Here is a 16,585-nt window from a genome sequence, read left to right as displayed (position 1 = left end):
GCCTCACTTTCAGCTTTCTGGTGGTTAATTGTACATAAGACTCTCACAGCAGAAAATCAAAAGAGCCCAATAGCTATGTCCTAGTGAACACATAACATGATGCTAAGTGGGGCTGGGGATATGGCCTAATGGCAACAGTGCCTGCCTCGTATACATGAGGCCCTGGGTTCGATTCCCCAGCACCACATATACAGAAAACGGCCAGAAGTGGCGCTGTGGCTCAAGTGGCAGAGTGCTAGCCTTGAGCAAAAGGAAGCCAGGGACAGTGCTCAGGCCCTGATTCCAAGCCCCAGGACTGGCCAAAAAAAAAAAAAAAAAACAACAAACAAACATGATGCTAAGTGAAATGAACTCCATGTTATGGAAACGAGTGTTATATTACTGTTGTAATTTCTTTCAACATGCCATGTGAAACCATAGCTACTTTTGTTGATGATCCTCTTGTATCCCCTTCCTGTGGTTGTCCCCATACTATCACTGTATCTCATCTTAGTACCCTGGATACTGTATATTCTGGTATTAGAACTAAAGAAGGGAAAGGGATATCAAAATCGAGAGACAAAGGATAAAAAGAAAAAGTCTCCAAAAGCAATACTTACAGTGTAAACCAACTGAACAACTCATGGGGGGAGAGGGAAAGAGGGAAGGAGGTGGGGAATGAGGGAGGAGGTAACAAATTGTACAAGAAATGTACCCACTGCCTTTTGTATGAAACTATAACCCCTCTGCACATCACTTTGACAATAAATAAGTAATTATTTTAAAAATAGCATAGTATTTGAATATTTAAAAAAAGACTCTCACATACTTTCCTGCCTGGGCTGGCTTTGAACTATGATACTCAGATCTCAGGTTCCTCAGTAGATAGGATTATATACAGGTGTGAGCCACCACGGCATAGCTCTGAAGGGAACTTTCTTATGTGTTGACACCAACCACTGTCCCATCCAATTATATGCTTCTGGGTATTGCTCTTCATCTTCACACCTGTTGCTACTGATGAGCCCTTATTTCAATCTAAAGCATCATCTCTACTGCTTCATCAGTGCCTATCCATTCTTCCAGACTGAACAGCTATTTCTTTTACAGGCTTTTTGGGTTGTTTGGGGTTTTTTTGCTCAGTATCATCACTTTCCTTCTTCCCTAAATCATTCCTATTTTCCTGTCACCTCTCTGAGGGAATGAGGTAAATGTAAAAATAACTATTAAGCAACTTAGTCTCAGGTCCACTGACACAAATCACAGTAAGTCTAGGTCAAGAATAAATTTTTTGTATATTTGATCACAGCATTTTAGAGCCTAAATACCTCTAAGAAAATATTTCAAGTGAATAATCTCCTTTGTTACTATTTTTCTGGTCTTTAGAAGTTAGACAGGGAATGGTAAGAAAAGCAAAAGGTAGTATTAGGTTTTATACGTCCAATACTATTAATTATTTAGATTATACATCTATTTTTTAATTTTGTAGGAAATAAGGGATTGTCACGTCTTTGATTATAGTATAATATATTAATAATATATCTTCTACTTCATTTTTAACTCCATCTTGCCATGGCCAAATAATGTTTATAAAGGGAGAAAGATAAAAGGAATCTGAAGTTGTTGGGTTGTTTTTTTTAATCACCCTGGTTATTTTGCCTTTGGAATCAGTAAGTCTTTTCAACATCTCAACAAAATGATATGCTTTTAAAACTGCAGGCATTAGACTGGTTGTCACTGATGCAAATAATCACTTATACTATATGAGTTTGGGTGTACAAAGAAAATTACCATTTGAAAATAATTCAAATAACACTCTAGGCTAAGACCTTGCTTATGAATGTTATCTGGGCCACAATATTTCTTAACCTTCTTCTATTTAGCTAGATTCCTTTATGGGAATAGGTTCTAAATTAATAAGCTACTGAATTGCCACAGGTGTATTAAACATGATGTTGGAGGAGCGTATCTGATGCAAATGAATTGTATAACATATTGTTTATTTGATTCTACAGCAGCAATAATTAAGATGAGCTATAACTCTCATTCACTTAAGGGTATACATATGCCTAAGTATTATATGAAAAACTTTTTTAAAAAACAAAGCTCATATTAAAAAATTCAAATACACAAGTGCATTTTCACTTCTGATAGATATGAAAACAAACAGAAACCAGGAACAAGTAACTCATTTTTGTAACCCTAGCTACACAGGAGTCTGAAATATAAGGATCACAGTTCAAAAACAGCCCAGATAGGAAAGTCTTTCAGACTTTTATCTCAAACTAACCACCAAAAAGCCAGAAATGAAGCTGTGGCTAAAGTGGGACAGAGCACTACCAGCCTTAAGCAAAAAGGTTCAGAGACTACCCCCAAGGCCTGAGTTCAAGACCCAAGGCCAGCATTTAAAAAAAAAAAGAGGGAGGGAGGGAGGGAGGGAGGGAGGGAGGGAGGGAGGGAGGGAGGGAGGGAGGGAGGGAGGGAGGGAGGGAGGGAGGGAAGGAAGGAAGGAAGGAAGGAAGGAAGGAAGGAAGGAAGGAAGGAAGGAAGGAAGGAAGGAAGGAGTTTTCAAAAATTAAAATTTTCTCATCACACCTAACAATACTATCTATGTATCTATAAAAATACGTTGCATATATACACATATAATCATTCCTCTGTATTCATAGATTCCCTATTCATAAATTCCATGAATTAAAGATCAAGAATATTTGCAGAAAAAGATTTATCTGTATTAATTATTTCTGAAACTTTTTTGGTCATTATTCCTTAACATGTACCATATAACAACTGTTTATATGTCATTTGCATTGTATTAGATGCTATAACTAATCTAAATATGATTTAAAGCATATGAGAGAATATGTATATCTTATATACAAATATACACTATCTTAAATAAGGCACTTGAGCATTTGTATCTTTTGGTATCCTTAGGGGAAAGAAATGGTCAAGGAAGTAATCTTCCACAGACAGTAACACATAACTATACACACACATTCACATACATCTCAAATATATACATATATACTTAGAAAGGATAGTGATCTTAGTTCCATTATCTTAAATCATATTTTCAAAATTGCAAATAAACCACTTAATGTTATTGATAAATTACCTATACTGACAGAAAGCTTTAACAATAAACAGAAACTTGAATCACAAGTCAGAGAGCCAAACTTAACCCAGTCTGTGACAATGATAGGGCATTGCAAGCCAGTCTCTCATTCTCTGAGTCTCTGTTTTCTGTAATCCATAAAGTAAGAATTGGGCCAAGTGGTCTAACTTGAATTTTATGACTAACTTGATGGAGCAGATTTTTCAGTGAGACACTTGAAAAAATTAGTATTTGGTACAGATGAAGATTATTGCCCCTACAGCAAAATCTGGGTGAACTCAGTGTAGAACACAGAGATTAATGCTAACCTCCTGCATGACATGCATGGAGATTAAATCACAACCAGTCTTCATTTAAGAGACAGAGAAGAAACAGCTGTCCATAAATCCCACTCAAGAACCCAGTTATGCTCATACTAGCACCCCCAGCTAGTCTGAATCCCTTGAATATACTTTCTACTCACAAGAGAGAAATATTCCTAGTGGTACTAAAAAATAGTTTATCTAGCTTTAATCAAAGTGAAAAGGAATTCCACAATGTTCCTGTGAGTCACATCATCCAATGTTAATTCAAGGTGGGCCTGGTAACAAGGGTAATAAAAATATCCTTAGTAACTAAGAAAGAGACATGGCAATGAAACACATTTGAGGCCTACTATGGAAGTTTTAGCTCCTTATTGAGATAATATAAATAACAAAGAGAAAAAGAAAAAAAAAACAATGTAGCATAGGAAATTAAAATTATCCATGTAATATGATTAATTTATTTATAAGTTATTATTATGCATTTTACATTAACAGGCCTAAGCTGAAAGTAAAAACAGTGAAATGTGCTTGACAATGATTTGTCTAACAAAACAATAAATAAGAAACAAAACAGTAAGTATTAAAAACCAAAGAATGGAAGGACTCAGTATCTGAACTATCCGTTCAGGTTGGACACATGATTATTTTAAAATCTGTAAATCATAGCATAAAGTGATCAAACTATATTCTCTGAATAACCATGCTTACGATGAAAAGTTAAAATTTGCAAGAATACCAATTTCTACATATTAGAGAAGTAATTTATGATACAATATTAAAAACAGTCAAACACACTAACCTGCTCACATCAGGAAACCTGATGGGAAAGTAAATAACTTGGCATTTGGGTCTGATGATGTTTTCCAGATCCTTGGGTCTGTGATCCGGAATTAGCTTCATGAATTTTCCAATAGAAGTGAGAAATGACTCCATATTAAAAACTGAGTTGAATACCACCAAATCAGCCACTAGACTATAAATGGAAATGAGAAGTACAAATGATGATATCAGGTTTATTTCCAGTTACTTTATAAGCCTAAGGCCTGTGTGTAAATCAGACTTAACACTGCACCTTAAGTTTGCAATAAACACTGTAGTTCCCATCAGTATCTATGTATCTATCAGTCGATCTTTAATGGATAAGTTAGTTAATATTGTATCATGGCAAGTTGAGGTTGATGGTACTAGTGGGAAAGGCAACAGAGAATTACGCAGTTTAGTCAAAATTGTATGAGAGTTCAAAACAAAGCATATTTCTCCTTGATGCCGAGATCTTTCCATATTATCAACAATACTAAGTACAGTAATATCTTTGTAGCCAATTTATCACACAGAGTTTCTCTGACAGTGACGTTTATCACTTACTGTAGAATATACTACTAAGAAAAAGCTGTTTGCTTGTCCCTACCACTATCCAGACTAATTTAGCCAATGCTGTTTTCATACAAGACCTTGATAACTTCAGCACTATTTTTAGTCTTCTCAACTTTACCTTTCCTTTCTTTCTTTAAGAAATTGTGTTATATTTTATAAAGTTCTTGACCTACACAGAAAGGATGATGTTATATGTATCAAACAGACTGTATTCTTCCCCTTAATAGTGTAAAAGTAAAACTAACATAAAATACATTGTTACATGAAAATACGAGAGAAAATTTCTGTAACATAAATGTGTCATCAGATTTCACATTGCCTAAAACATGGACACAAATGAATATAGTGATAACTATGGAAGAGCTGTATAGCACACCTAAATGTGTGTTATCATGATTTTATGAGACAAAATTGGTGTACTAATCAGTTGATTTCCAAAAAAAGTTTTATTTCATTTAATAAAAAATTCAGTGTTATTAAATCTCAATAAAATATATACAAACACTTCCAAAAGAAAATATTTAAGATTAAATAGACAAAACAATTTTATTTTACACTAAAAATAGCATGTAAATAACACTGAAAACAAGACAAGTCTATAAGACTGTAAATCACACACACAAAAAAATAGAGCTTATAGTGGGTAGACCATAGCTCATCCTCCATTTAGTTTACATCATATTTACTGAGACAGGAATAACTATTATAATGAACACCTAGTAAAATGAAAAACAACATTTATATTTTTATACACAAATTTGTTTTGTTTTGTTTTGTCTTTTCAGTTATTTCCTGGTACAAATTTGAGAGTGGATGTGATTGAGTGCTGATACAACAGTAAGCAATCAGGAAACCAATACAATATACCACAAGTTGAAAGATGTTTTACAGCTAGTCTGTTTTCATCATATGTCACATATTGTAATAGCGACCCACAGGTCAGAATATATAGTTACGACAAGTGTTCATAAGTCAGAGGGTTAGAGAAACCTCTGATTAAGGTGAGTTCCTATGTCAGTCATCCTTCAAGCCCTTAACTGCCACACAGATAGGAGGAATCTTGACAGTGCCAACAAAAGCAGAAGTCAGCAAAAAAGAAAAACAGGAAAAAAAACTCTAAAGAAACATTTGAGGAAGCACAAGTCATACTTCTAAAGGGGAAATGGAGCAAGATTGCTTTCTGACACTCTTATTTTTCCTCTGGACAACTGTAAACCATTTTTTTCCCATTAAGAAGCCAAAGATGATGAAGCCCACTTCTTTCTCTCCTAGCATGTCTATCAGTTTACACTCTTGAGAAGAGAAATGCTCAACACTCATGTGCAAGCTTTTAGAGTCCCGTTTTCTATGAGTAAAATATTTTTTTAATGAAAGAAAGGCAGGTACAGTGAGCTAAATTTAGTTTTAATATCTGCCCTCAAAGGGCATGTAACCCATCTATTTACATTACTAAAAATTTAGGCTTTTCTAAGTTAAAGATACAAGATAGTTAGTTTACAGAAATATTCTTTTTGGTACATTTCCTGCATGATAGAATGGGTATAACTTCCATCAACTTTAAAGCTACCCATAAAGAGAAACATAGGCTTAATTTTTTTTCCTAGTGATTTCCCAGGGGTAATAAACACACACTATCTGAAGAAAAGAATGATGCTAATTCAAGAAATCATAAGAATATTTCAAATGTTTTCCATATTGATAAAGCACAAAATGATTCTTTTCATTTTAAGACATATTTGCTTCTCCATTTCAGCATAAAATAAAGTATTTTAATTTTATTATAAAATTTTAAAATGATTATTTTATGAGACATTTGACATGAAACAGTTCCACACTATTTTGATATCACTGCTACTTCACAATTGAAGCAGCTTGTAAAAATGATTGCAGGAAAACATTTACAAAATGCTCAAAACACAGAATTATTACCATAAATCTATTTTTCTATGCCAACCAAAATATCAAGCACACTTGCAATAGCTGAGGATCTGTTTAAACACATCATCAATTCTAATAGGTAATAACTGTTAATAAAGGTGAGGTAAATGTACCCAATCACGGCCAGACTAGTTCCATTTTACCAGGGCAGTTACATGATAGGATCTGGGGCAAATTAGTTATGGAGCTGTTATTAACTTCTTTCATTAACTAACCATCTGGATATACATTTTGGTGAAGGAACAATAAGGACCTTCACCTTTGAAATGTCAAGGTATTTTAAAGCTATATCATTTCAAAAGATTCAATGAAGAGAACAACAATCAAAAAAAAAAGGCTGAAAGCTTCATTTTCCATTCTTTTCAACAAAAAAAACAATAGGAATGAAAGACAAGATTTTGTTGTTTTGCTTTAATTTTTATTTCTCTGTGTGTGTGTGTCTGTCTGTCTGTCTGTCTGTCTGGGGCTTGAACTCAGGGCCTCAACACTGTCCCTGAGCTTTTTTGCTCAAGGCTAGCTCTCTACCACTTCAGCTACAGCACCACTTCTGGCCTTTTTGGTAGTTAGTTGGAAATCAAGAGTCTCATGGACTTGCCTGCCCGGGCTGGCTTCAAACCATAATCCTCAGATCTCAGCCTCTTGAGTACCTAAGATTACAAGCACAAGCTAACAGCACCCAGCATTGTAAATGTCTTTTTTAATTTTGGCTGAACACAGTAAAAGTAGCTGGTGAATATGAATTGACAAACTACTGTTCCTAAAAGTGGAGAGCCTTAAATAGTAAGTCAGGAAAGCAAGGGTTAAAGATAGTCAACCATTTGATCCTATTTTGAATGTTGTACACAATAATTAGATAATTCATTATATAATAAGATTGTTACATTTAAGTATTTACACTATGATATTGTGCATAGTACAGAAGCACAAGTACTTATTACCAGTGGAGGAATGTTTAAGTATCTGCGCCTATGTTAAGGTTATTTATAATATACAGTAGGTCTCTAAATTGAAAAACCAAGTATCCTTAAAGAAAAAGATGACAAAGAACTAAATATGATGGAATCTATACCAACCATGAAAGAATTTGGTTGTAGCCATACTGAAAATCCCTCTCCTGGCATTTCTTGACAGGATATGCCAATTGATTTTCATGGAAGTACAAGATCTTTTTTAATTTCCCAAGGTCAGGACGAAGGGCAGCCAGTTCAGTCAGGTTAAGCACTGAGCTTGCAAAGAGAATCCTAGGAAACAAAGAAATTAAGGTTTACTTTCCTAAACATGCTTGAAGGGTCATTGTTTGCTATTCTCTTGTCTTTCCTCTGCCCACCCCAAGAAGAACATATTCCCAATAGGGACACATCAATGTTACAGCATTCTAAGTTTTGATCTCTTAAGACCAGCTGCTAAGAACTATAAAAACCCTGAATATCATTGGTTTTCTCAGCGCAGTCACTGATAGATGCAAAAAAAAAAAAAGGGAGAGGGAAAAAAAAGAAGAAGAAGAAGAAGAAAGGGGAAAGAAGCTGGATGGATTTTATTGAAAAAGCCAAGAAAAACTCTATCTGAAGGACAAATGGAACAAAGATAAGGCTGACTGGGGAATACTTTGCTTGCCAGTTTCATTACATTTTACTTCTTTATGCAACCAACTACTGAAATTCAATATGTGAGTAGGAATGGCAAATGTTCATGTTATGACATAAACCCTTTTGATTTATGCAATAGACCTATCTGTGTGGTCTCTTCTCTTGGAATTATTTTTCATCCTTCTTTTTTAAGTAGCCTATAATACCTGTATTTTTAAATCCTTTTCTTTGCCATTACTTGATTACTAATGATGCCTTCTTCCTGGACTATAAGAAGTCACAAGACCGAAGGCTAGTAATACCTTTAAAACCACATTGCAATATTATAGTTTTGTTCTTTATAAGAAAAAAATGTTACAAGAAAAATGTATTTTTAATGTTTACCAATCCAAATAAAGCAAAGGGAAAACTATGGTCAAATAATGTCTTGTTTTGTCTAAAGATATTCCATATTCTATCAAACATAGGCCTTTCTAAAACTGATATTGAAAACTGCAGAAAAATAAGTATTTGGCTACCTGCAAATCTCATCCTTAGCAAAGAAAACCACAATATATTTCTTTCAACCAATCAAAATAGTCTGCTTAGAAGGGAATGGATGATTTCTGCATCTAGTTACTGAGTTGTCTTCCTCTCTCTCTTGTTTTTAATCATTAAGTCCTGAGCAAACTCAGTGTTTTTCAGACACAAAACAGAAAAATACATTAAACTCAGCCCCTCCATGGCTTACTACTAACTATAAAGAAAAATAGTAGCTTTTATATTGGAGAAATCTAGGAGCTATCAACTTAATGAACTGATCAAATTTATTATGCACTATAATAGGACAAAGTGATATCATATATATCCAAAAAAGATACATTAACATATAAATCATTGATGCAGTATCTCTATCAAACATGCCTGATCTAAAATTGGTCATAAGGAAACGATTATATAAATATTATGTAAATTCATTCAGCTAGATATCCAAAAATGTCAGTATCATAAAAGAAGAAAAACCTAGATTAATGGAAAATAGACTACAGAATAATACTCATTCCTTGAATGGATATTTGAATGAGAAAGAAAGGAGAGAAAGAAAGAACATTATCAGAGAAAATTGGAACATGAGTCAAATATAAGATTGTAAATTTTTATCAAACTTGAATTTCACAAAGTATAATATTTCTATTACAGTTATGGGAGAGTATATATTATTATATGAGTCAAGTCAAATTATTTATTTGAAATATTAGATTTCTGCAGCTTATTCTTAAGTGGCTCAGTAAAAATATGTATATACTTATACAAATAATAAAAATTTACAAATATAATATCAATTGAATAATGTGAGTGAATTAAGTGTATAAAAGTCATTGTCCTATGGTACATTTTTGGCCAGGTACAAATTAATAAATGTGCAAATTTGCAAGGGCAGGAATTTAATGGTGGTAATGGAAGAAAAGAAATTCTACATCCCATAAATGAAAAAAATGCATCATTTACATATTTCTGGTCACAATTCAATGGTTACTTTTCCACATCAAGATGTTCCTGAGGGTGGGCCATCTGAAGGAAATTTCTGTCAAAGGCAAGACCTTTACTCCACTCTGACTAGGAGCTCTGGTCTCAGCCCATCCACCAACTGATTCATAACTAAAATATCTAACCTGAAAGTTGACCCTTCCAAAAACAAACAAACAAACAACTCCTGTAACATAATAGGATACATTTAAAGAAAAATTATTCTCATAAAATTCATTATGTGAGACTGTTTACTGCAATACTTCTTATGATTTAATCATTAAAAGGAAATTAATTATAATTTTATAGCAAATCTTGAACTAGCTCTTGTTTATCTCTATTATTGGTAAAAAAAAAAAAGTGATTTCCTCTTTGCTTTGCTTTTCACTTGTAAGGTTGTAGTCAAAGTAGAAAATAAGCAAATTCTCACATCTTTAGTTCAACATCCTGAAAGTAGTGTTGAACATTCCCACCAAAAGTATTCCTGGAACGCTCTATTTACAGGCAACTTTTACTTCTCCCCCATCACATTTTAAAAGTTGATAATTATACCATCAATGACATCTCTCAATCATCAGCTAACCCCTATGCTCCCAGTGTCCTCTGGTATTATTTATGCAATAAATCCTAACAAGGTGTGCTTTATCATCCTACAGTGTGTCTCTGGCAGGACAGGGCATAAAGTGACAGCAAAAACCACTAGGAACAAGATAATTCCTGACAGCTGCTGCTTGAGCACAAGTTAAATTGAACAGTTTATCTCAGCATGAAGATGTTATAAGGTTTTATGTTTTAATATTTTTAAATTAACATAAAACCCAGAGAAAGCAGTTGGGCAATCTTTCACAAACATGACATACTACAATCACTGCATAAGCTGGATTAGTACTTATTACCATGCTACTACAGAATTAAGCTGTTTTTTAGACCACCAGAAAGCTTTAAATTGCACTTTTTGTCTCTGTAAAAGAAACTTATATTTAAAATGTCTTCTAAATTCAAATTAAAAAAGCTATCTTATTAGCTTACCATTTTACTCAAAAGTATGAGTATGTTGCTACTATAATTGTCTAACCCAAATGGATTAATGCTGCAAGCATATTAACATTATTCTATGCAGTTGGGGAAGTATCCAGAGATGTGTTTTCATTGTTTTGGTACATACGGTATGTATGATTTGAATCATATTTGCTTAAAGAATCAAAAACCATTAAACACAATGAAATCTAAAAATTAGGGAATTTCCTCTTTTCTATTTGGTTTAAATAACACAACTTTTTTTTTATCCTATTTACTTAATATATAGAAGAGAAAATGGAGCTAAAATATACCTAAGCCTGTGGGACAGTGAGCATTATCATCAAGATGAACACTTTTACATCTTATATGATAAAGAAGGGCAATAAATGGGAGACATAAGGGGAAAATATTCAATATTCCAACAACTACCATATACTCCAGTACTAACAAGGTTTTCTCACTATTAACCCATGAAAACTATTCAACAGATACCATTACCCCTGATAACACCTATCACCTCACTGGACAGAATACACAGTTTAACCCCAATAACAAAATGAATTGTGTTACTCATTCTTAAAGAATGTCCTGTGTGGCTTCAGTAGATCTTTGACAAAAGATTAAATTCATCCAGCTACGTCACTTTGTTCCATACCAAACCTTTTGTAATGGATTCATGTTATTCAGGGCCATTAACAATTTTTTCTATTGTTATTATAGGTACTAATGTTTGAACTCAGGGCCTTATGCTCACTAGCCTGGCATTTTACCACTCCCATCACATATTCACCCTGCTTTTTGTTGGTTATCTTTAAAACAGTGTTTAGTGAAATGTTCTTGCCCCATCAAACCATGATACTCAGAACTCAGCCTCCAGAATAAGCTAGGATTAGAGGTATGAGACACCAAGGCCAAGAAGCATCATTATCTCAGTTTTTTTCTTGCTGTTGTTGTTGTTACTTTAATTTTAAAGTCATTGTACAAATTAGTTGTCACTTAACAAATCAGTCTTTGAATATAACACCGTCACCCCTTTTAAAAATTTCACCCATCCCTCCCCATCCACCCCTTCCCTCCTTTTTAATTTGGTAGGATATTCATTGTATTCGTTTGCATATTCCACCTCTTCACTTCTTCATTCATCTCACTTGAGTTCGTTTTCTTTGACCATCTAAATGCAAAAGCTTGCCTAACTGATTTTCCTGAACAGGTCTTTGACTTGCCTGTGATAACCTATTTTTCTAAGTTCATCTTGATTAGCACAATTGCACTTACTCAGCTGTCCAACTCTGAAATTCTGAAATGTCACTACTGTTCTTCTTTTAGTTATTAATAAATACATGTTTCTTACAGAAAATGTTTGAATGCATATATATGTATGTATGTTATATATGTGTATGTATATATATATATATATCTATATATGAACAGAAAGAATCATCAATAACTACTCCAGAGAGCCACTATTCACTATGTACATTCTGGTACTCATCTAGCAAGTATCTAGCAAGCAACTATTATACAAGGCAATAGGCTCAAGTGCTAGATATATAATGGGAAATAAAAACAAAGAAAATGTGTTAGATTGATGAACTGAACAAAGCACTAGAACACTTTGTTCCATGAGCAACTAAAGAGATTGAAAAAGTACATGGGACTTTGTAAGAGTGGAAAATAATTTTAGGTTTTACAGTAAGAGTTCAGAGTGAAATAAATATACAGATGCAATTTAGGTGATTTTGATTTTATTTTATTCACTGTGTAACTGATGAACCTACTGTATAACTTCACTATTTTTTCTTTTAACATCAAGTTGCCTACCATATTAAAAACAATTATTTGTAATCTGGCATGGTGGCATATACTTCTAGCATTCAAGAGGCAAAGGCAAGGGCTGGGGATATGGCCTAGTGGCAAGAGTGCCTGCCTCGGATACACGAGGCCCTAGGTTCGATTCCCCAGCACCACATATACAGAAAAACGGCCAGAAGCGGCGCTGTGGCTCAAGTGGCAGAGTGCTAGCCTTGAGCGGGAAGAAGCCAGGGACAGTGCTTAGGCCCTGAGTCCAAGGCCCAGGACTGGCAAAAAAAAAAAAAAAAAAAAAAAGAGGCAAAGGCAAGAGGACTGGAGTACAAGGCCAGTCTAGTATACATAATAATATCAAGACTGACTTAGGTCTACACATAACAAGATTCTCTCTTATTTTTTCCTCCTAAGCTATATGCTTTTTAATAGATTTCATTAGCTGTTATGTCACAGTATCTTTAAGAGTTTCACATTAAGTCCTGAAGTTGTATATACAATCTCTTGTTGAGAATTGTTTAAATTTATTTTTATTTTATTTCTTAGGTCAAAGTTGGAAACATTCAGGTGCAAAATACCAGAGATTTCTTTAAACACACACACACACACACACACACACACACACAAAATTCATTCTCTCATTCTCTCACTTTCTCTCTCTCTCCCCCTCTCCCTCTCTCTCCCTCCCCCACTTAATATAAGAATAGAATATTTTACATAGATTCATGAATGGTAAACAGACCACTGGGAATCACAGAAAAACAATAGAGTGGAGAAAAGATAAGATATTGGTCTCAACCAGAATGCTAGAGCTGAGAGTAAGGCCCCAGGGGCCTGACTGAATTGTCTAATGAACCTGGGAAGAACAATGCAAAAGCTTTTTCATTTTCCCACTTCCAAGCATCTTGACCGTACTTCACTTCATATTGCTCTCAAAAATTTCAATTATTTGATTTCTATTTGTGTGTGTGTGTGTCCATGCATGCACACATGCGCATGCCACTCCTGGGCTTGGATTTAAGGGTCTGGACACTATCCCTGAACTTTTCCACTCAAAACTAGCAGTCTTCTACTTGAGCCACACTTCCACTTCCTGCTTTTTTAGTGTTTAACTGGAGATAAGAGTCTCATGGTCTTTCCTCCCTGGGCTGGCCTTGAACCATCATCCCCAGATATCCTCCTAAGTCTCTAGGATTACAGGCCTGAGCCACTAGTGCCTGGCTGATTTCAATATAGTTTTAATTTTTGGAACTTGTATAGAAAGATCAATTTACAAAATTCATTTCAACATGATTTAATTTAGTTGTTGGTTATTTCATCTTAATTGAAAGACCCCTACTTCAAGTTGAAATGCCATAGATTTTTTAAACATTCAAAAAGCTGCACAATAAAGTTTCATTTTATTAAATAATTAAAATACAAGATGGATGTCTTATCTGCAAGAAAGAGGATATAGTTATTTTATTTCCTAAGTTCTGATGAGCAATTTTTAGACTGTTAGAGAATCCAGCTTGCCCCAAATTGTCCTATGGTTTCGAGTGGCATCAATTACTTAATCAAGTAGTTCTGTTTTTCTCCACTATATAGTTTTCTTCTCCTGTGCTTATTATGTTAGCTAGGAGAGCACAGTCTACAAGAGGGCTTTCTTTCTAGAAAACTTGACAAGACAGAATAAGAGTGTATAGAAAGGAACTGCCTCGTGAGCAATATCTCCAGCACAAGGCTAGTTCTTAACATTTATCCACAGTGCAATCCTCAGCACTCTTATCTCACAGATGCTTAAGGAGGCAAATGACACAACACTTACTGAGCTTCTTTAGCTAACAGAGCCACTTAAATTCAGGTGACGCAAATTATTCCAGTGTCTTAACTCCTGGTATCTGGTGCAGCTAGTAATGTATAAAAGATACTTTGTAAATGTGTTTATAACAAGAAAGGAAAAGAGGAAAACAGGTTAGAAATACTATGGAATACATATATATATATATATATATATACACACACACATACATACAGACAAATATGTTGGAAATTTTAATGAGTGTATTGTTTTTTTAAATTTATGCTACCATTTTTTTAGGACTAGAGCCCATTACTTAAGTTTTCTTAATATCAACCACTCAGAACCTTTAACTAGTATAGTGGTATAGTGTTAGAATTTGAGTTTAAACTCCAAGTACCACTTAAATAGAAAAAACAGACAAGAAAGAAAACCAAGGCTTTATCTTCTTTTGAAAATGCAGTCTGTACATTATCACAATAAGGAGAATGTCAACCTGTAACTAAGGATAATATTGTTAAAAAAATAAAATAAAATAAAATAAAGGGCTGGGAATATGGCCTAGTGGCAAGAGTACTTGCCTCCTACACATGAAGCTCTCGGGTGATTCCCCAGAACCACATATATGGGAAAACGGCCAGAAGGGGCGCTGTGGCTCAGGTGGCAGAGTGCTAGCCTTGAGCGGGAAGAAGCCAGGGATGGTGCTCAGGCCCTGAGTCCAAGGCCCAGGACTGGCAAAAAAAAAAAAAAAAAAAAAAAAGAATATATTAGGTAGATGGTTAAAGAGAGGAAATGTGAGAGAATGCAGTCATAATATTCAATGTATATCCTATGAAACTAGGAATATTGAGGGAAGTGTGGTTTTGGAATGGATAAAGGAGAATGACGAAAGGGGTGATACTGATCAAGACTCATTGTACTCATAAGCAGAAATGTTTATTTGTAACCCCACTGTACACCTACTTAAAAGATAAAAAGATAACTTAAAAATATAATTTAAAAAATGAAGATATAGTATATCTACCCTGTTGAGATAAATTAGATCTGTTGTTGATCTCTTTAGTTATCCTTCCCTATTTAGATTTTAAGTTCCTTAGGGCAGGCTCTACACTGTCTTTGTTCCCTATCCTATCTTAACTATCTTCAAATAGGTGGCTGAATGCGACAGTCATTCATTACTAAAGTGATGGTAAGGAAATCCCCTAAAACTAGCTGATTCTTTGCTTATTATAGGAAAGTGTCTAATAATATGTTCACTTCTGCCATTGAAAAAATAAGTGGGAACACATCTATGCCCTATCTTACCTCAAGACCTAACACAGTTCTAGCAAGTGTTATTTGATATCATTTTACTGAGCCCATTACTTTTAGCTTATGGTTCCTCATATTTCAGGAACTGTGCTCTATTTTTACCATCCAAATGTATCAAGTACTCAAGACATGATCCGAAGAAGAGGAACTCATGGGGAAAGGTAGGTGTCAACCTGTTACAAAGATCAAGAATGTACAAGAACGTGATAATAATTTCTGTCATCCTCAGGGATTCATGATCATCAGCCTTAAAGAAGCAAACCAATTAACATGCAAAGAGCATCTATCTTTCTGAGTGTGCTGGGAACACTTCATATGGTGTTTTATCTCCATAAACTAATATAATTAGTATGTAAAATATTTATAATTCATATCATGATTAATCTATTGTAGAAGACTATTCCTTAACAGAAGTATATCATTTCATATTAGAATGTTCTTTGCCCTTTAGTTTATGCCACTTATAAGTCTCTGGAGTCCTTTCCTAAACACTCTACAGTTAGAAGAATTGAGATGCAAACTAATGATTGTAAGTCCTATAATCATTCTACCAGTGTTGTCTAAGTTCATATACATTTAAAGACAAATTGGCTAGACAAGTCAGAACAATCTCTCTCAAACAGATTCAGAAAGTTGACGTCAGAAACAAATCTGATTTAAAAAAAACAAACAGGCAGGCATAGAGCAGATTTGGACATTATCATTATGTGGGTTTGGATATTTTAACATAGTAAAAATTAAATGATCCTAACTACAAGAATAACAATAATGCTACCTGCTTCCTGGCGTATCAACTAATCTATTCCTACAATCACGCACTATAAGGTTTTTTTGTGCCTAAGTAACAACTAAACGCACAGGAAAA

At 34.3% G+C, this 16,585-nt stretch overlaps 1 protein-coding gene across 6 annotated transcripts in view; it reads right to left on the bottom strand.

The window, feature by feature from the left end:
* The window catches only part of Gtdc1 (glycosyltransferase like domain containing 1), a 364,166-nt gene that overhangs the window by 193,122 nt on the left and 154,459 nt on the right, over positions 1-16,585 (bottom strand). For 5 of the 6 annotated variants that reach the window (XM_048345534.1, XM_048345535.1, XM_048345530.1 and 2 more), the window contains 2 exons: positions 7,788-7,955; positions 4,202-4,375 (listed from right to left, as the gene is read on the bottom strand). The exons of the other annotated variant lie outside the window; for it this stretch is intronic. In XM_048345534.1, coding sequence (XP_048201491.1) covers positions 4,202-4,335 — 134 coding nt within the window. In that variant the 5' untranslated portion in view covers positions 4,336-4,375; positions 7,788-7,955. The remainder of the gene's footprint in view (positions 1-4,201; positions 4,376-7,787; positions 7,956-16,585) is intronic. 6 annotated transcript variants of the gene reach the window in all.

Source organism: Perognathus longimembris, chromosome 4 (genome assembly GCF_023159225.1).
Source record: "Perognathus longimembris pacificus isolate PPM17 chromosome 4, ASM2315922v1, whole genome shotgun sequence".
NCBI lineage: Eukaryota > Metazoa > Chordata > Mammalia > Rodentia > Heteromyidae > Perognathus > Perognathus longimembris.
Note: the sequence above shows the minus strand (reverse complement) of the source record. Positions and strands in the feature narration are given on the sequence as shown.